General features: G+C 45.2%; 1 protein-coding gene across 19 annotated transcripts in view; it reads left to right on the top strand.

Moving 5' to 3' along the window:
• The window catches only part of IMMT (inner membrane mitochondrial protein), a gene marked incomplete at both ends in the record, with an annotated part of 35,659 nt that extends 17,217 nt beyond the window's left edge, over positions 1-18,442 (top strand). For 13 of the 19 annotated variants that reach the window (XM_080711969.1, XM_080711982.1, XM_080711976.1 and 10 more), the window contains 7 exons: positions 2,545-2,648; positions 5,798-5,933; positions 7,071-7,215; positions 10,924-11,147; positions 14,242-14,373; positions 16,668-16,797; positions 17,829-18,442. In XM_080711969.1, coding sequence (XP_080568095.1) covers positions 2,545-2,648; positions 5,798-5,933; positions 7,071-7,215; positions 10,924-11,147; positions 14,242-14,373; positions 16,668-16,797; positions 17,829-18,442 — 1,485 coding nt within the window. The other 6 variants (XM_080711975.1, XM_080711970.1, XM_080711973.1 and 3 more) reach the window with 3 other exon arrangements.
• Positions 18,443-21,454: the final 3,012 nt, after the last annotated feature.

Raw genomic sequence — 21,454 nt, 5'->3', positions numbered from 1 at the left:
CTGAATTCTGTGTGTGTGTGTGTGTGTGTGTGTGTGCGTGTGGTACCAGGGGTAGTCTGCCTCCGAGGTATACCCTCAGCCCAACTTTTTTTTACTTTTTACTTTGAAACAGGGTCTCACTGAGTTTGCAAAGGGCCTAAGTAGCTGAGGCTGTTGGTGAACCCAGATCCTCCTGTCTCAGCCTCCCAAGAACTGGGATTATAAGCGTGCCTCACCATACCTGCCTTATTGTTTTGTTTTTTGTTTGGAAACAGCATGTCAGTAAGTTGCAGAGGGCTTCATTAAGTAACTGAACCGTCTGGAATCTGTGATCCTTCTGTCTCAGACTCCCAAGCACTAGGATTACATGAAGGCACTACCACACCTGGCTAGTATACATGGTTTAAACTTATGTATTTGGGGGAAAAAAAGAAAATCATTAAAATAGTTAATTTTAAAACTAATTCATATGAGTTGAGACAGTTCCCAGTAACATCCTGCCTGGTGTAATGCAGCATGAAGGCTAGAGCCTGGGCTCCTCCACCCCGAGGCCTGGGCCTGGTAACCCTGAATGTATGCCAGTTCTTCTCAAAGAAGCAAGCAGTTCCAAAGCTAGAGACCTACCTAGGATGTTTTCAATTTTTTTTTTTCCCTTCTTTTTTTTTCTTTCCTGTGTGTGGTGCTGGGGATTGAACCCAGGGGCATTCTACCTCCCACGCTACTCCCCCAGCCTGATATGTTTATTCTTTATTTTGAAACAAGGTTTCACTAAATTGAAGAAAGCCTCAGTAAGTAGCTGAGACTGGCTGCAAACCCAGATCCACCTGTTTCCGCCTCCCAAGTACTGGGATTACAAGCGTGAGCTGCCACACCCAGCTTTTTTCTTTCTTTCTTTTTTTCTTTCTATGTTGGCATTTAGGCCCAGGGCCTAGCAAGTAAAGTGCTAGGCATGCAGACAGCTACTGAGCTATTCTCCCAAACCCTTTGCTTTTTCATTTCATTTTCTTTCTTTCTTTCTTTCTTTCTTTCTTTCTTTCTTTCTTTCTTTCTTTCTTGCAGTACTCAAGATGGAACCCAGGAGCACTCTACTTTTGTGCTACACTCCCAGCCCTATTTTTAAATCTTTTTTGATTTTTTGAAACAGGGTCTCACCGAGTTGCAGAGGGCCTCGCTAAGTAGCTGAGGCTGACCGCAAACCTGTGATCCTCCTGTCTCAGCCTCCCAAGTACTGGGATTATAAGTGTGTCCCACCACGCCAAGCTCCAAACTCTATTTAATTTTTATTTTTAGGTACTGGGGATTGAATTCAGGGGTATTCCATCTCTGAGCTACACCCCAACCCTTTTTATTTTTTTGTAACAAGTCTTCCTAAGTTAATGAGGAACCCCACTAAAGTTTCTGGGGCTGACCTCAAACCTGCAATCCTCATGTTTCACCCTTCCAAGTATGGGGATTACCAGCATGTGCCACTATGCCTGGCTCCAAATCCTTTTTTTAAAAATATAAATTACATACCATTGAACTTTAGAGAGGTTTTAGAAAGTAGTTGATTTATACCTTAAAAGTCAGGGAATGGCATTTTTTAGAATAATGTTTTGAAACAATAAGGAAGCCCTACAAATGTGTAAACTTTCTGTTTATCTTTAAACTGATTTTGGTAGTTAGACCTGCCAAAAAAAAAAAAAAGATATATATGTATATATATTTGTGGTACTAGGGAATTAATCCTTTCTCAGTCTTTGAGCTATACCCCCAGCTCTTTATTTGTACTTATATATATATAAACATTTTTTTTTTTGTGTGTGTGTGTGTGTGGTACTGGGGGTGGAACACAGGGGCTTTTCTACCCCTGGGCTGTACTCCTAGACCTATCATATTTTATTTAGAAACAGGGTCTCACTAAGTTGCTGAGAGCCTCACTCAGTAGTTAGGCTGGCTTCCAACCTGTGCAATCCTCCTGTCTCAGCCTCTCAAGTGCTGGGATTACAAATGTGCGTGCGACACCATGCCCGGCTTACATATTTTGTTTTGAAACAGTGTCTCACTAGATTGCCGAGAGTCTGTGTTGCTGAGGCTGGCCTTGACCCTGTGATCCTCCTGTCTTAGTCTCCCACGTACTGGAATTACAGGTGTGCACCACTATACCTGGTTTATTAAAATTTTAAGTATTGTTACTTGGAGAATTATTTAAACATTCATGGACAGTTCATGAAAGGCTGTTTTTCTTTAATTACTGGCTTATATTTTCTTTTGAGAATTTAATACAAAATATCTTGCCCTAGAAGATCCTCGTAGGCACTGGAACACCAGGTTTTTTAAATTTTTGTTGTTTTTTGTTTTCTTTGTTACCCCAGCTTTGTACAAAGATAGTTGCTGTGAGACGGCTAAGGACTTCTTCATGCCTTATTGTGAGCCTTAGAATATGAATTTCTACTCTAGAGAAATACTCTGCATCAGTTTTTATCTCTGCATTTAGTGTCATACATTTCTGCATTTAATCTTGTTGGTTATGTTCTGTGACAATAGTACTTAGATATGTTTACGTAATTCCGATTTTTTGTTTAGATTGCAGGTGAGAAGAAGTCTGCTCAGTGGCGCACAGTGGAGGGTGCCTTGAAGGAGCGCAGGAAGGCAGTAGATGAGGCTGCCGATGCCCTTCTCAAAGCCAAGTAATTACTCATGGACTTTAACAAGTAATTAGGGCCTCCTGGCGCTTTCCTGGGGCTGGGCTTTCTTTGTCCTGTCTATATAGAAAAGAGGAGGTAGAGAAACCTTCCTCCATTTACCTGTGCTTGTTCACAGCTGGTATCATGAACATGAAGCTTTGAAAATATTGACAGAAAATAAAATATAAGCTAAAATAAAGTTGGCAGAAATTGATGTAAAGGATTGAATATAAAAATCAGGTTTTAGCCAGGTGTGGTGACGCACACCTGTAATCCCAGTTCTTGGGCTGAGACAGGACGATTGTAGGTTAATGGCCAACCTCAGCAACTTAGTGAGGCTCTCTGTAACTTAGAACTTCTGCAACTTAGTGAGACCCTGTTTCAAAATAAAAAATAGTAAAACAGGACTGGGGTTAGCTGGGCGAGGTGGTGCATGCTTGTAATCCCAGCATTTGGGAGGCCGAGACAGGAGGATTATGGTTCAAGAACAGCCGCACCCCCCGGCCAGAATGTAGCTCAGTGGCAAAGTGCCTGTGTGGTGCTTTGGGTTTGATCCCCGGTTCCAAAAAGACAAACTACAACAAAAAAAAACAACCTCAGCTACTCAGCGAGGCCCTCTGTAACTTAGTGAGACCCTGTTTCAAAATAGGGCAGGGGGTGTAGCTCAGAGGTCCAATGCCCCTGGGTTCCATCCTCAGTACCGCAAAGGAAAAAGAAAAAAAAAAGAAAACAGGGCTGGGGTGTATCTCAGGTAAAATACCTGTGGGTTCAATCTCCAGTATCACAAAAATATCAGGTTTACTTTGTATGATTGCTTAATAATTTGCTCTACACATTTACTAAGATTTTGCTATAATTTTAAGATTTTTCTGGAATGGTTTGGGCAATTCTTTCAAAATTTAGAAAGTCTGTCACAATCTGTTTGCCTTAACTACTACAGTAATGAATATATTTATTGTTAATGCCACTTTGACCTTGAGTTTGGCTAAAAGCAGAGTCTAGCAGGGAATCCCAAGTATAAGATCAACCTCTGAGTATGGAATCCTGCTTTTTTTTTTTTTTTTTTGCTGGTCTGGGGGTGGAACCCAGGGGCATTTGACCTCCGAGCTACACCCCCTGCCCTATTTTTTATTCTTTATTTTGGAACCGGGTCTCACTGAGTTGCAGAGGGCCTCATTAGGTAGCTGAGGCGGTCCGAGAACCACGATCCTCCAGTCTTAGCCTCTTGAATGCTGGAATTACAAGTGTGTGCCACCACGCCCGGCTGGAAACCTGCATTTGACTAAAGATTCTCATCAACAGTATGGTATGTTATCATTCAAAATTTTACTATAAGTACTGCAAAAAAATTTAATGTATTTTGATATTTGTCTTAAATTTTTATTGGTGGAGAAAGAAAAGCTCTTTAATAAAGAAAAGCTCTTTAATAAAGCTATTATATCTTGTAGGAGATTTAAGATATGCTCACCTGTGTTGTGCTGACCTTGTATCAGGGCTCTCAGTTCCATGATCTCTGGTGGGTGGACCACAGTTTGATTACCGAACATTCTAACTTGTGTGGCCTTCGGAGGACCTGGTTATTTCTTGCTCTGTGAGGTCCCTGGCCTTCTCTCTTGCCTTTGCCTTTTGTGAGTTCTCTGTCTTTGGTGGAAGAATCAGCCTAATTGTCACAAGAGCCGCCTTTTGAGTGCTCACGGCTGGCAGGCACTGTCAGGGGCTTCTTGTGCATTACCCCTGGCCACCCCTGAGGGCATGCAGCAGGCGAGAGGCTGGCCTGGGGGTTGGCTCCAGGTCTCTTTGCTGGAGTTTGGGCCTCCTGCACACCATGCAGGAGTTGGGCTCGCTCTAGTAAATCCAGCTTTTGGCTAAGGTGTTTTTAGCTGTGGTAACAAAAGCTTCTCTGCTTATTGATTATTAAGAAAAACAATCTAGCTGGGCGTGGTAATCCCAGCATTTGGAGGCTAAGACCGGAGGATCGCGGTTTGCGGCCAGCCTCAGCTACTACTTAGTGAGGCCCTCTGCAACTTAGTGAGACCCTGTTTCAAAATAAAGAATGAAAAATAGGGCAGGGGGTATAGCTCAAAGATAAAATGCCCCTGGGTTCTATCCCCAGACCTGCAAACAAAAACAAAAACAAAAAAAAACTTAGCAGCCAGGCGTAGTAGTGGCACACACTTGTAATTCTAGTACTTGGGAGGTTTGTGGCCAGCCTCAGCTTAGTGAGGCCCTCTGCAACTTAGTGAGACCCTAGTCCCTTTTTCAAAATAAAGAATAAAAAATAGGGCTGGGAGTGTAGCTTAGAGGTAGAATGTCCCTGGGTTCATTTCTCAGTACAATAAAGAAAAAAAAAAGCTTTTAGCAAATGTACATTGTACTGTCTTTAAAACTTTGCCCATGCTTTCTTCAGCTATTTGGATTAAACAACCATTTATTTGGTATGGGCCAAACTGTGAGCAAGCATATTGGATACACGGATTTCCTTAATGCAGGCTGACAAGAAAATTCGAGACTGTAATTTGTTTATTATTTGTGGTACTGGGGATGGGACCCACTGGCACTCCATCTCTGAGTGACACCCCCAGCCTTACTTTTGAAACAGAGTTGCAAAGGGCCTCACTAAGTACTGAGGCTATCCACGAACTGTGAACCGTGATCCTCCTGTCTCAGCCTCCCAAATGCTAGGATTACAAGCCTGCGCCACCACGCTCCATGAGAATGTAATTTATAAGGAAGAATGTCTTTGGGGGAGGCGAGGAAGGCCACAAAGTTTTAGTTAAGCTGCAGGGAAAAAAATCAAGATGAAAAGGTGATTTAAATCAGAGAAAACAACTTATTAGTGAATAAAAGCTTATCCAGATTAAAAAACAATTCTGGCCGGGCGTGGTGGCGCACGCTTGTAATTCCCACACTTGGGAGGCTGAGACAGGAGGATCACGCAGGTTCGAAGCCAGCCTCAGCTACTTAGTGAGGCTCTCAGCAATTTAGTGAGACCCTGTTTCCAAATAAAATATAAAATAGGTCTGGGAGTATAGCCTGGAGGTAGAAAGCCTCTGGGTTCCACCCCCCAGTACCACCAAAAAAAAAAAAAAACACCAATTCTGTAGTAAAATTGGTGAGTTTTCCTAAGTGTTTCTGTTGTCTCTTGGTTGTAGGGAAGAATTGGAGAAGATGAAAAGTGTGATTGAAAACGCAAAGAAGCGGGAGATTGCTGGCGCCAAGCCTCATATAAGTGCTGCCGAGGGGAAGCTTCACAACATGATCGTTGATCTGGACAACGTGGTCAAAAAGGTGTGTTTCCTAAGTCTTTATGAAGTTTTAGATTTCCAAATTTAATCCTTTATCCAAAGGATTTTTTTTTTCTTTATTTTACGGTACTGGAGATTGAACCAGGATCATTCTACCTCTGAACTACACCCTCAGTCTTATTTTTTTATTATTCATTTTTATATTTATTCTCTGCAGTACTGGGGATGGAGCCCAGGGGCATTCAACCTCCGAGCTACACCCCAGCCCTGTTTTTTATTCTTTATTTTGAAACAGGGTCTCACTGTGGCAAGGGCCTCACTAAGTAGCCGAGGCAGTCCGCAAACTGTGATCCTCCTGTCTCAGCCTCCCAAGTGTGGGATTACAAGCCTGTGCCACCACATCTGACTTTATTTATTTTTTGGAACACGGTTTCATTAAGTTGCAGAGGGCCCCACTAAGTAGCCGAGGCTGGCCTTGAACCTGCGATCTTCTCTCAGCCTCCTAAATTCTGTGATTACAAGCGTGGGCTGCCATACCCAGCTTTAGTCAAAGGATTTTTAGAATTCAGGAAAATAAAATTTTGTCCTCGTTTTCCCTGTGAAGAATATTAGTTGTTTTGAGACAAGAGTTATGCCACGCAGCTAAAGCTGGTCTTAAACTTCTGATCCTCCTGCCTCAGCCTTCTTAGTAGCTGGGATTACAGGCATACACCACTGTGCCAGTTTAGTTCTGTTATTAGTTCCATTATAGTATTTATTATTTATTCCATTTCTTTATTTCTTTTTTATAGGTGTTGTTCTAATTTTAGAAACTTAACTTGAATAACAAGTAGAGTGTTCTGTATTGTTGATACTTTTGGTATCATAAAGTATCATTTTGGTGACAAGTTATTGCTGCTGATGAAAGTGCCCATCTTGAAGCAGATCCGGCTGCATGTGGTGGTCTGGATGGGTAGTTTTGGGACCTGGAGAATGGGGCTGCGGGGCAGAGTGAGATGGGAAGGGCTGTCCGTGGCATTCGACCAGAAATTGGAAGGAAACAAAGTCAAGGCTTATGTTCTTTTTTCTGAGTTTCAGAGATGTATATGTTGTTTACATTTTCCAAACCAGACAGAGTTGTATTTCTGTATCTTGGAATACATTCTCTTCATTTTCACCACATACTCCTGTGTTTGCTTAGGTCCAAGCAGCTCAGTCTGAAGCTAAGGTGGTATCTCAGTATCACGAGCTGGTGGTCCAAGCCCGGGATGACTTCAGGCGAGAGCTGGACAGTATTACCCCAGAGGTCCTCCCTGGGTGGAAGGGGATGAGTAAGTACTGCCGAAGTATTGCATCTTCCTTTCCAGTAATCTCTCAGTTCATCTAAACTGCTTCAAGTCTGCTCCTCTGCTCCACCTGCCCTTGGCAGATCTCATTTGGTGCAAATTTTACAAAGCGTAAAATCCAAGTGAGTGACGGTGTAAACTCGATTCTGTCAAAACGTTGCGTGTAGCTGGGCGTGGCGGTGGATGCTGTAATCCCAGTGCGTGGGAGGGAGCCACTTGCTGTCCACTTGCAAAAGCTCAGGCTGCAGGGAGCTTTACGGGTGCAGCAGTGTCCCCGCAGGGCGGTCTAGTAAACGCTGGCGCAGCACTTCTCAGCCAGGCACTTCTGCCCCCGAGGACAGGGAGCAGCATCTGGAGAGGACTCTCATGGTGTGCCTGGAGCCTGAGCTGGGCCTTACTAGTGCCTAGCGCGTAGGAAGGCCGTCGACGCTGCTTGGCATCCTCCTGCAGCAAGGACGTGTCTGCCCGGAATGTGGTACTGCCCAGGCTGAGAACCCTGTGCTTAAGAACTGTGTCAGGTACAAAGTGGGAGGCCCTGTCGTCTCTGCATTATTTATTTTGCAAAGAACCTCTACTTAATTTTTTAATTAGTTTAAATGAGAATTATTATACCAATGTTGGAAGCAAATGGCATTTGGTGAAGTTTTACCCCCGCTTATAGCCAATCTGCTTTCTTCCCCGGAGCCAGTGAGTGGTTTTTGTGTACCCCTAGAGATAGTGACTGACTTCATGATTACCCCAGCCCGCATCTTTGAAGTTCTATACCAAACTCATTAGTACTGGATTGTGTTAGGAATTATTTTGGTCTTACTATTCTTATTTTCCTAAGTTATAAACGTCTTGGTAGAATTCCTTATTCCCAATACTCTTCCTGTGTTCTTCATAATGGGGCACTGTGCCAAGCAGAGAGTAGCAGCAGACGTTCAGCAGTGTTCTGTGCCTGGGCCCCGTGTACTAAATACTTCATATGTACTAACTAATGATCACAGGAAACATTATTGTTAATTCCCTTTATGTAGATGGGAAAACTAAGACATACGGAGGGTAAGTCATTTGCCCAAGATAGAAGGTAGAGCCAGGACTTGTCTTCAGCTGGCCACACTGTTCTCTGCCTGCCAGGTCTGCATTGGCAGTGGGGATGCCCTGTGGCCTGTTGCCGAGAGGAGTGACAGGAGGAGGAGGAGGAGGAGGGGGAGGGGGAGGGGTGGGGGAGGAGGGGGGGAGGAGGGTATTTTAATACAAAAATTACACATGTGACAGTAGTAACACATTGCTGTTGCTTGGAACAATTACACTTTTCCTATCAGTGATTCTCTTGTTTACCAGAATGATATAAATTATTTTGATATAGTTTGTTTATAATCCTTTTTAGTTTTAGGAAATAAGCTGTTATTTTGTTCTTCAGTATTAAAATACATTCCTGCCGTAAGGTTTTGGTTCCTTGTTTCTTCTTGGGTATCCTGTTTAATAATCAGTAAGCAGAGTTTGTGCATTCTCTTTTTTAAACTGTTCTTCTTTTTCTTTGTAGGTTTTTCTGACCTAGGTGAGTAATTATGTGTATATTATGTTTAAGGTATTTGTTTTGAGTCTTAAAACACTAAAGCCTTTTGCCTATGATTCTTATGCTAAGTTATCCAGATATTAAACAGAATCATAGTACATTTGATAAGTCTGAATTGGATATATTTGGCATCCATGTTTTCTTGGGAACAAGCTTATTTCAAGTGATTGGAAACCTGAAGGTGTGTGAAGTGTGTATGTGTGGTTTTCTGTTAAGGTTGGAGAGTTTCCAGCATTAGAAGCTGGTAGGGAACTCTACTGGACTCACGTGGCCTGTCAGCCGACTCTGGGAGCTCTTCACCCCTGGCCGGCTGCTCTTACCTCCTTATATTCTGCCCAGCTATGTTGAAGCAGACCCCAGACACCATTCTTTCACTTGTAAAGGCATTCAGTATGTTCTTAAAAACCACTGTCACTATACCATTTTTTAATTTATTATTTATTTATTTATTTATTTATTTATTTTTTTGTGGGTCTGGGGATGGAACCCAGGGGCATTCTACCTCCGAGCTACAGCCCCTTCCCTACTTTTTATTCTTTATTTTGAAACCGGGTCTCACTGAGTTGCAGAGGCCTCGCTAAGTAGCTGAGGCTGTCCGCGAACCGTGATCCTCCAGTCTCAGCCTCCCGAATGCTGGGATTACAAGTGTGCGCCACCACGCCCAGCTACTATACCATTTTTATAGCTTAAATCTTACTAACATCAAATCCTTGTTTATATATCTTTTTTTTGGGGGGGATGCTGGGGATAGAACCCAGGGGCCCTCTACCTATAGGCTATACCCCCAACCTATTTTATATATTTTTTGGAAATAGGGTCTCTGTAAGTAGCTGAGGCTGGCTTCGAACCTACACAATCCTCCTCTCTCAGCCTCCCAAGTGCTAGGATTGCAAGCGTGCACCACCACACTGGCTTTATCCTCAGTTTTTTACATAATGATTTTAATGCCTTGTTATGGTTTTACTTAATATGCAAAGTAGTTATAGACATTGAATTTACCAAATCTTTTATTTATTGCTTTTCAATTTAATAATTGAGGAATTGGGTCTTTTATCACATAGACTTCCTTACATTTTGTATTTTGCCTTTGGAGTCTTATTCCTTAAACTTAGGTATGTATTGGAGGGTGAAGTTAGGAACAAAGCATTCTTGGGTTTAAGCCTAAATGAGAATCTTTAGGCATGAATATTTATTTATTTATTTATTTTTGTGGTACTTGGGGTGGAACCCAGGGACTGTTCTGCCTCTGGGCTATACTCTCAGACCGATTTTATATTTTATTTGGAAACAGGGTCTCATTAAGTTACTGAGAATCTCTCTAAGTAGCTGAGGCTGGCTTCGAACCTGTGGGATCCTCCTGTCTCAGCCTCCCTAGCTCGGGGATTACAGGCATGCGCCACCACACCCAGCTTAGGCGTGAATACTTTAAAAAGCTCCACGAGTGACTCTGGGGGACAGCTGTGGTTACAGATTATTATCCTAGAAGTAGTGTTTAAGAAAAGGAACAAAACTCTTAGGGAAAAGTCAAGAGAATTTTAATTTTTAGCAGAAAACAATCTTTAACCTGATGCCTGTTATGACTAATCACAGTTAAGTATGAAAAGGAATTGTAAACCAGGTGTGGTGGTGCATGCTTATAATCTCTGTACTTGCGAGGCTGAGACAGGAGAATGACAGGTTTATAGTCGGCCTCCGCAACTTAGTGAGGCCCTGTCTCCACAGGAGAAATTTAAAAACCGGGCTGAGGCCATAGCTCAGAGGTAGAACGCTTCTGGGTTCAATCCCCAGTACCCCCCACCCTCCAAAAAAAGAAAAGAAATATAGAAATGAATGTGTAAGCTTTATCTTTAGAGCAAAACTATAGTAAATTAGCCAAATGTTAATTTGTTCAGATTTGAAGAAGTATTTGGATTTCTGGAAAAGAACTAATCTTATGATACTTCGAGACCCACCTGTAAACTTGGCTTGGGATTGATAGCACCTTGGTATTGGACATTAGCTGTCAGTCTCTGAATGAACTGGGGATTTGATCTTTTTCCTCTTGTTACTCTTTGCTCTTATAGCTATAAACTTGCAATCAAATGAGGCAGCTGTGACAAAGCATGGTTTTGGTGGAATCATTAACTCTTTGATGTGGTTCTGTTTAGCTGACAAGCTGTCCACCGACGACCTGAACTCCTTGATTGCTCACGCCCATCGTCGGATCGATCAGCTCAACAGAGAGCTCGCACAGCAGAAAGCTGCAGAGAAGCAGCACATCGCCGTAGCCTTGGAGAAGCAAAAGCTGGAGGAGAAGCGGGCGTTTGACTCTGCAGTGGCCAAAGCCTTAGAACATCACCAAAGCGAAGTGCAGGCTGAGCAGGACAGAAAGGTAGGGATGCGAGCCCTGCCTCGTGCTCAGTGTGGCGGCGAGAGCGGTGCCTGCGATGCCTCCTGCCAGGCTCCGCAGGGCGCAGTGGGGCTTCTCCAGAGTCTCTCTGTGCTGGGCAGATGTGTACAGGTAGCAAGTAACCCGCGGCTGGATGAGCCAGGACCATCCAATTCTTCAAGGGAGCTACGTCCCTGAAGCAAGTGGTTGGTGGTCAGAAAATGAGGAAATTATTCCATCTGCTGTGTGTGTGTGTGTGTGTGTGTGTGTGTGTGTGTGTGTGAGAGAGAGAGAGAGAGAGAGAGAGAGACAGACAGACAGACAGACAGACAGACAGACAGACAGAGACACACTAGGGATAGCATTCTACCACTGACATCTCGGCCATTTTCATTTTGGGTATTCATTCATTTCTTTGGTGTCACTGGGAATTGAATCCGGGGGCATTCTACATTCAAGCTACACCCCTAGTCCTGTTTCATTTTTACTTGAAACAGGATCTCACCAAGTTTTGGAGGGCCTCACCAAATTGCTAAGACTGGTTGGAACCTGCGATCCTTCTGTCTCAGCCTCCCAAGTACCGGGATTCCAAGCACACACCACCACGCCTGGCCACTTTGATTTTGAAACAGGGTCTTACAATTTATGGCACTGGCCTAGAACTTGTAACCCTCTCAGCCTCCCAAGTACTAGGATTATAGGTGCGTGCCACCATGCCAGCTCCAAAACAGACTTCTGGATTCTCTGATCTCTTGCCCATCCTTCAACTTGCTTCTCTATAAGTAAGCCACCATCTACCCCACGTTCAGGCCAGAATCAGGCCTGGGTAGTCCTCACCTTCTCATTCAGTCCACTGCAGATTCTACCAGTTCTTTATCCAAAGCGAATTCCAAGCCTGTCTGCTTTGGCTTGTTCATGACTACCGCCTTAGTTCAAATTACCATCTAGCAGGTTTTCCTGTGTTGATACCCATATTTCATATCTATTTACATACCTAAATGATCCTGTGAAAGCTGGTCCAATCAGATACTATACTGCTGAAAATCCTCCTCTAACTTCCCCATTTAATATAAAATTAAAAATTCCTTTTTCAATGCTGGGGATTAAACCCAGGATCTTGTCGTTGGTAGGCAAGCATTCTACCACTGAAGCTACAGCCCAGCTCTAAAGTCCATGTACCCTGAGCACCATTGCATCCAGGCATGCCGAGGGCCCCGCTGGGCACTGACTGAGCTTCTGAGAAAAATGAGCTCTGAGTTCAAAGTCACACTAAGTGGCTGAGGCTGGCTGGTTGCAAACCTGAAATCCTTCTTTCTCACCCTCCAAAATACTGGGATTACAAGTGTGAGCCACCACCTCTGGCTCTTATTTTATGGAACAAGATCTCACTAAGTTGCAGAGAACCTCATTAAGTTGTTGAGGTTGGCCTGGAGCCTGCAGTCCTCATCTCAACCTCCCAAGAATTGGGATTACAAATGTGTGGCAACATTCCTGGCTTAAATACATTTAATTTTTAATTTTTAATTTTTTTTGGTGGTACTGGGGTTCCTGGAAGCCCTTCTACCTCCGGGATACACTCCCACGGGCTACACTCCCAGACCTATTTTTTAACATTTTTATGTGGAAAGAGAGTCTCTTAAGCTAGCGAGGCTGGCTCCGAACCAGCGCGATCCTCCTGTCTCCGCCTCCCAAGCGCGGGGATTACAAGCATGTGCCACCACGCCCGGCTTAAATACATTTTATTTTTCTTATATATTTTTTTAAATTTTTTGTGGTTCTGGGGTTCCTGGAAGCCCTTCTAATTTAGGGCTACACTCCCAGACCTATTTTTATATTATTTTTTACTTGGAAACAGAGTCTCTTAAGCCAGAATGGCTGGCTTCGAACCTGCACGATCCTCCTGTCTCCGCCTCCCAAGCGCGGGGATTACAAGTGTGCGCCACCACGCTCGGCTTTAAATACATTTTAAAATAAACTTTTTCATCTAGGCATGGTGGCACATGCCTGTAATCCCTGTACTTGCGAAGATGAGGCAGGACAGTTGCAGGTTCAAGGCCAGCCTTAGCAACTCAGTGATGCCCTCTACAACTTAGACCGTTTTAAAATAAAAAATGCTATATGCTCAGAGGTAGAATGACCCCAAGTTCAATCCTTAATCTCAAATACACACACATACACGTGCGCGTGCGCCTTTCAGAGCATTTTTCTTTGCTTAGAGGAAACTTCAGTAAGCGCCAGATATTTACTAATCATCTTAATGATTCTTCAAAGTAGTCATTATTCATTATTCATGGTTGAGAAAAATTTCCCTGAGTTCACAAAGATGTTTGTGGTGAAGCTCAGCTCGATCCCCAGTCTATATAGTTCTTTTTCTCTGCATGCTGGAATTAACTACTTTCCAGGGGAGCGTGTGATTCAGGAAATGACAGCACTTACTGCATTTGGGAGGCCTTTTGGGAATGCTGAGGAAGCACATGTTTGGGGGCCAGAGACCCTTTTTCCAGATCTGATTTTTTTCCACAGCTATGTGGACTTTTTTGAGTTGGTGTCAACGTTCAGCTTTCTGATACCTCTAAGAAATAGAATGAAGCCAGGCATGGTGGCGCATACTTGTAATCCCTGCACTTGGGAGGCTGAGACAGGATCACAAAGGTTCGAGGCCAGCCTCAGCTACTTAGTGAGGCTCTCAGCAACTTAGTGAGACCCTGTTTCCAAATAAAGTATAAATAGGTCTGGGAGTATAGCCCAGAGGTAGAAAAGCCACTGGGTTCCACCCCCATTACTACACACACACACAAAAAAAGAAAAAAAATAGAAAGAAGACAGAATAGCTGGGCATGGCAGCATACTCCTGTAATACCAGTGCGGGGAGACTGAGACAGGCCAGCTATGCTGGGCAACTTAGTGAGACCTTATTTCCAAGTGGTAGGATGCCCCTGGGTTCTGCCCCGCACCACACACGCACTCACACGCGCGGTCATACACACATGCCTGGTGTGTGTCGGACGTGCCGCCATGTTACTGGCTCCTGCTCTGTCCCTTTGCTAAGAGAGTGTGGAGAATGGAGATGTGATCTCTGCCATGTTCATGTCCACAGGTGGAGGAAGTCAGAGACGCCATGGAGAACGAGATGCGAACCCAGCTCCGCCGGCAGGCGGCCGCCCACACTGACCACTTACGAGACGTCCTGAAGGTGCAAGAACAGGAACTGAAGTACGAATTTGAGCAGGTGGGGACCCAGCACACCTCCTCGTCTCCTGCACACCCTCCACCCTCTTACTAACGGGCATCTTTGCAGTGGTGCTGAGGATCAAACCAGAGCCTGCGTGTGCTCCTCCAGCGCTCTGTGCTGGGCGGTGCCCCAGCCCTTGGCCCTTTGGGGCATTCTACCTCCCTGCCGCACACCTACCTCCTTTTTTGGTTTTTTGTTTTGAAACAGGGTCTCTCTACATTGCTGAGAGTCTTGTGACGTTGCTGAGGCTGGTCTTGAACCTGCAATCCTCCTATCTGGGTACTGGATTTGCAGGTGTGTGCCACCAGACCTGGTACTTTTTTTTTTTTGACTAATGGGGATTGAACCTAGGGACGTTCTTCTGAGCTGCATCCTCAGCTCCTTTACTTATTTAGTTTGAAGCAAAGTCTCAGTAAGTTCCTTGAGGCTCTTCCTAAATTCCTGAGGCTAGCTGTGAATCTATAATCCTCCTTGCTCAGCCTCCCAAATCCTGGGATTATGGCATGCACCACCATGCCCAGATAATCTAGTTATTATATTATAATACAACAGCTCTCTGTTTATTGAAGGATGAATGTATATTTTTTAAAATCCACCCTCTTAAGTGTGGTAAGTGACAAGTGCATAGTCTAGCAATCACCAAAATTAAGATGTAGACGGGTGTAGAACAAGACGAGAAATCACTAAAAACAAGGAAGAAAAAGACAGCGAATGTTTTCCTACCCCTTTGCAATCAACGCCCTCCCTGGTCTCTTAGAAATAGTTCATCAGTTGATTTGTTTTCTGTCGGAAGGATCAAATCACTAAAGCAGTGTGCAAGAGGTTAATCTTGGACAGAATTAAGTCCAGCATTGCCTTACATGTGCCTTGGTATTAAATAGTATACCATAAAGGAGGGTGTCATCTTTAGAATATTCAAAAAATGAAGTTTTGCAATGACCTTTGTCAATTTGTAACTTTGTAAGTTGTACATTTTTCTTAGGATAGCTGTAAAATAGCTTAGTATAGCTAAACAGGATTGTTAGCAAACGGACCTGAAAGAATTAGCTTTGATCATCTTTTAGATTGTTATAAACCAAGATTTAAGACTTGATCCTTGGTAGTAATACTGTGTCAAGTTTCAGACTAGGGTTGATTGACAGAAAAACTATTTTTTTAGTTTTTGTTTGCTTATTGTGGTACTGGGGATTAAACCTGCAGACAGTCTCTCTCTGAGCTACACCCTCACTAAGTTGCTGAGGCTGGTTTGAACCTGCAGTTCTGTCTCCATATGTTAACTAATGAAATCTAATTCTCGAAAGGCCCAACTCAGCTCGCGGGTAGAGGCACAGAATTCACATATATATGTGTAATTGGAACTGTCTCAGAATTCACCCTGCTCCCACATGAAACGGGCAGAGTCAGCCTAGGCGTCTGTTCTGCTTCGTGGCCACACGCACCTGATCCACCTAAAAGCTCCGTGGATTCTTTGAAGTATCAGACCCGTGTTCCTTCAAATCTCAAAACCGCACCGTGAGTTGAGCACGGCAGCCGAGAAGCCAGTAACTTGCTTTCTAAAGTTCAGTTTGTCTCTTTAATAGCTTCCTGTCCCCTCCTAGGCTTCCTCTCAGGTCCCATCAGAAAATTTGTAGAGAGTTATATATCAAATATGACTCAAAAATTTGAAACCATACACATAATGTGGGAGGTTTTTGTGTGTGTGTGGTACTGATGTGGAACCTGGGGGCTTTTCTACCTCCAGGCTATACTCCCAGACTTATTATTATTATTATTATTATTATTATTATTATTATTATTTTATTTTTTAAATTTTTTTTTGGTGTTACTGGGGCTCCTGGAAACCCTTCTCCAGGCTACACTCCCAGACCTATTTTATATTTTTATTTGGAAACAGGGTCTCTTAAGCCAGTGAGGCTGGCTTCGAAGCTGCGCGATCCTCCTGTCTCCGCCTCCCAAGTGCAGGGATTACAAGTGTGTGCCATCACGCCCGGCCTCCCAGACCTATTTTATATTTTTTTATTTGGAAACAGGGTCTCACTAAGTTGCTGAGAGCCTCACTAAGTAGCTGAGGCTGGCTTCGAACCTGTGCGATCCTCCTGTCTCAGCCTCCCAAGTGCGGGGATTATAAGCATGTTTGCGCCAACGCCCGTCATAATGTGGGAGTTTTACAGCAGCCGTTTGAAGAGGTGTCAGCCCTTTTGCTCTAGGAGGTCGCCGTTGCTGGAACGCAGTTGAGTGACAGGCAGGGAAGCAGCCTCAGTTTTCCGTGCACTATTTGTGTTTGGTTTCAGGACCTGTCTGAGAAGCTCTCTGAACAAGAGTTAGAATTCCGCCGCCTCAGTCAAGAGCAAGTGGACAACTTTACTCTGGACATAAACACTGCCTATGCCAGACTGCGGGGGATCGAGCAGGCTGTCCAGAGTGAGCGCGTCTCCTACCCTCCCGTCTCCCCGGTGGCTGCTTCAGAGACTGCTAAAAGGACAGTGGATCTGTGCCAGCTCGTTCAGATGCTGAAGCAGCTGTCCTGCGCTGTGTCCACTCTAGGAACGCTGACCCAGATGTGACAAGCCTAAGAGGCTGCAAGGGGAAACTGAAAAATAAGAAGGGGGGGTTACATTTAAACTTGTGTGAGATACATGCGATCCCCATTCTTAGGGCACCTCACCCACATGCTGGGTCCCTGTGCCCTGGGTGGAGGTGAAGCCAGTGTGGCCATGTCTTCCCCTTGCCGCGCCTGGGAGGACAAGCCGGAGGTGATGTGCTGAACGCCTCCAGACAGAGGAGTCATGCTGAGCCAGTGTGCCACACTGAGAGGGACACCTTGGAATGAGTGCTGGGTGTTACAGAATCCTACTTTGTCCTATAACAGCATAAGCACACTACTCAGGTCATGTCGAGATTTCAGTCTTTGGGATTGGCTGAGCTATATCAGCCCAGTCCTTTCTGTCTTGAGACAGGATCTCACTGTGTCGCCTAGTCTGGCTTCAGACTTGGGGTCCTTCTACCTCAGCCTCTCCAGTAGCCAGTATTATAGTTGGGAAGGCTTCCATTTTTTGGAAATAGGTTTCTGGTGGCCTTATATTTGAATCTTAGCCGAATTTGAACATGTGAATTGTACGTCCTGCAATGGTGAATTAACGGTTTCTGTGTAACCATGCATGTCTTGTGTGTCGCAGGAAGAGGGAACAGGGACGTAGTTGTGCTTTTCCACACGCGTCCTCCCAGTCTTCTCCATGACTCCAGTAGAAACAGGTCCTCATGAAATTCTTGTTTCTTCTCGCCTCGTGTGAAGAGGCAGCTGGGAAAAAACCCGCCAGAAGTCAGCGTTGGGCGCTGGCAGCGGCGCTGTCTGGCGTCGCGTCCCACGGGGCTTGACTTGTTGAATGTGGTCGGTTCTGTGCTCCAGGAGCCAGGTAGAGACGAGTGCTTTTCTTTGCCTTTTTCCTTCGTAGGTCATGCAGTTGCCGAAGAAGAGGCCAGAAAAGCCCACCAGCTCTGGCTGTCGGTGGAGGCGTTGAAGTACAGCATGAAGACCTCGTCCGCGGAAGGGCCGACCGTGCCGCTGGCGAGTGCGGTGGAGGCCATCAGAGTCCACTGTTCCGATAACGAATTCGCCCAAGCTCTGACTGCAGCTATCCCTCCAGAGTCCCTGACCCGGGGGGTGTACAGTGAAGAGACCCTGAGGGCCCGATTCTACACTGTTCAGAAGCTAGCCCGGAGGGTAGCCATGATTGACGAAACCAGAAATAGCCTGTACCAGTACTTCCTCTCTTACTTGCAGTCCCTGCTCCTTTTCCCGCCTAAGCAACTGAAGCCGCCAGCAGTGCTCTACCCTGAGGATATAAACACGTTTAAGTTATTGTCATATGCCTCCTACTGCATTGAGCACGGTGACCTGGAGCTGGCAGCCAAGTTTGTCAATCAGCTGAAAGGGGAGTCGAGGCGCGTGGCCCAGGACTGGCTGAAGGAAGCCCGAGTGACCCTAGAAACCAAGCAGATAGTGGAGATCCTGACCGCCTACGCCAGCGCCGTAGGAATAGGAACCACTCACGTGCAGCAAGAGTAAGGCCCAGGGAGTCGGGTAATGTCGTGTGTCGTGTAGAGGAACCGGCAGTGCTATGAGGAGGGTTAGCAAGGCCCGGACTGTCTAGGCGCGAGGTTGCAGGTCCTGTGCTGAGTGTTAACACCTGTGCGTTCATCTTCCTCCCAGTGCTATCATGTCAGTGACCTCCAGGAGTGTGCTCGCTGCAACTTGTGTAACAGTTCCTGTTTCTCAGGTTTTACTGATCAGGCTTGTGAGCCAGTCAAAATAATGTTTGTGATCCCCTCTATTGATTCTGCCCTCGGAGTAACTGAATAAACAACATTGTGAAAGCCGAGTCCCTGGTGCGTTCACACGGTGCCTCTCCAGCGTGTCTGTGTGCAGAGCCCCTCGAGGGCAGCAGCGCAGCCAGGACCCCGCGGTTCCCAGCCGGGAGCTGGCCACCGGGCGCCACATCCTCATGGCTTTGAAGGGTCCAGTGGATTGATTTCTGCTGATCAGACTCTGCAGAGTGTTGGCAAACCAGAATGCCAGGGTGTTTAATTGGGGACATACTCTTCTCATGCCTGAGAGACACGAGAAGCAGTATGTATTCCAACCTTTTAAGTTCTTTCCTTGGGACACAGGGTCCACACCGTGTGCGTCTTCCTGAAGCCCTCTTGCACCGTTTACCTTCCTACTTGTGCCGTGCCCTTTCTCCTTCCTGGGCTGTGGCTCTTCACTAGTACAGGCTGCGAACCTATGGTCTGAACGAAGGAACTGAATGGTTTTGTGGTGTATTCATCAGGATCACCCCAGACACAGGGAAATTCCTCACTTCATCTTGCACAGATTGGGACAATTGTGTTAGAGAATTTAACAAAGCCTGCCTTTGTGACTTAATTTTTACTCCCTACAGACTGCCACCTATAAAAATAACATCACAGATTTTTTTATTAAAAATTGTAATTTTCTGGTTGGGGTTTTATACGTTCACAGGGGTATTCAGAGGCACTGTATCTGAGCAACATGTCTGCAATCCCAGCGGCGCTCTTACAAATCTCTGTGGTGTGCCAGTCTTTGAATATGGGGAGAGTCGGGGTTTTGCATCCATTGACATTGTCCATTACTTTTGCGATTCATTGGCCCAGTGAATTCTTTGACCTGAGTTGGTATTAATATTCCTTATGTGCCTTTTTACTAGATCTTAATTCAAAATATATCTAGATTTTCTGATTGGAACACCTACTCTGTGGAAGGCGCTTTATCTCTGAAGGGGCCCTCTGGCCGCCTACCTGGGGCTGAGGTTTTAACCAGAAGGTAACGGGCAGTTGTAAATCCAGTCTTCCTTTAGAAATGGCATGGAGTTACAAAATACATCACCTTGCAAGGCAAAGCTTGCCTGTCATATTAGAAGTGCTTGCCATTTCTATTCTACTTACAGGGAAATAGTTTGAGTTTTTCTTGGAGCCCAGAAAGCTCCCTTGGGATGAGGTGGTGCGCTGAGTGGATTCTAGCTTTTATGGTGTAACACACAGTAACAGAGACCACATGGTTCCTTTAGCAAAGCTCTGTCCCTGGTGCTTATTAGGAAATGGGGTGACCCTGAAAAGCCCTGCCTGGCCGGTCCTCATCTTGCTTAGGCCCAGCAGGACAGTCTTCCTTGTGTCCTGTGTAGCCACCGAGGAGAAAGGAGCCTGGACTTGGGGTCTCCACTGTGCTTCAAGGAGATGGGATCAAAGCCCCGCGGTGGTGGGAGGTAGATACGCTCCCAGCAGTTGTCCCCATGTTTTTGGCTTGCGTTGATCACCCCATGCCTCTCATCCTGATGGCCGTGGTTGGTGTTCAGCTTTGCGTGTGGGGGTGTGTATGTGTGTTACCGGGGATCGAACCCAGGGGCGTTGCATCTCCAAGCTACGCTCCAGCCCTGTCTTATTTGGAAACAGGGTCTCCTTAGTTTTGAGCGTCTACTTGCTGAGGCTGTCCTTAAACCTGCGATCCCCGTGTCTCGGCCTCCCAAGTACTGGAATTACAGGCGTGTGCAAAGCCGGCTGTATTCAGTTTTAAAATTCATGCTTCCTGGTTTAACATTCAAACTCGAGTCTTTGCTTTAATGTTGTTTAGTTCCCGAATCAATAGTTAGCAAACTCAAGTGTAACTTTAGGCACTACTTCTGTACTGCTTTCTATTAACTTAAACCCTCTGCTCTCTTAACAGGTTCTGGATAAAAGCAGCCTCCAAGGCCCAAGTGAGTTGTCCCACCAATTTTAACGTAACTCGCTTGTACTCAGTGCAGAGCAGACCACTGAGTTAACACAAGAGGCGCTCTTCCCTTCTTGCTGGCGGAGGCAGGGAGGAGACCGGCTGCCCTGGGCTCTCGCCCGCCCCTGTGCGGTGCTGGGCTTCCTGCAGCGCCTTTGTTGTGAAGGAGTTCTAGAAAGTTGGTGAGGCCAGAGCGGGTGGGGACAGACTCCACTGGTGCCAATGGCAAAGTTTAGGTCGTCCTGGGAATAAATTCTCTGAATAAATACTTTTATGCCTAAGACTCTTAAATGTTACTGAGCTCAGAAAATTTGTTTTCAGGTTCAGTCCCTAGGAGTTCTGAATTCTCTATAAAGTCCAGTGCCTAGAATGTGAGTACCATCCTTTTTTTTTTTTTTTTTTTTGAAGATTTAAAGAAGTTTATTACAAAGAGAAATACAGAAAATAGAAACACACCTCTGGAGTGTTTCATGGAGGGGTGACTCGAAATGAATACACCCGAGTACCATCCTTTTTTAAACTATTATGTTTATTTCTTGTGGTACTGTCGATTGAACCCAGGGGCATTCTACCCCTGAGCTACATCACAGCCTTATTTTTTTTTCTTTGAAACATGGTCTCACTAAGCTGCAGAGGGCCTAAACTGCTGAGGTTGGCAGTGAACATGTGATCCTCCCATCTCAGCCTCCCAAATACTTAGGCCCTCTGCAACTTACTGAGACCATGTTTCAAAATAACAAAAATATAGGGCTAGGAGTGTAGCTCGGTGGTAGAATGCCCTGGGTTGGGTCCCTA

Source organism: Muscardinus avellanarius (assembly GCF_963383645.1).
Source record: "Muscardinus avellanarius genome assembly, chromosome: 15".
Lineage (NCBI taxonomy): Eukaryota > Metazoa > Chordata > Mammalia > Rodentia > Gliridae > Muscardinus > Muscardinus avellanarius.
The sequence above is the reverse complement of the archived record's forward strand: the minus strand, read 5'-3'. Positions and strand labels throughout refer to the sequence as shown.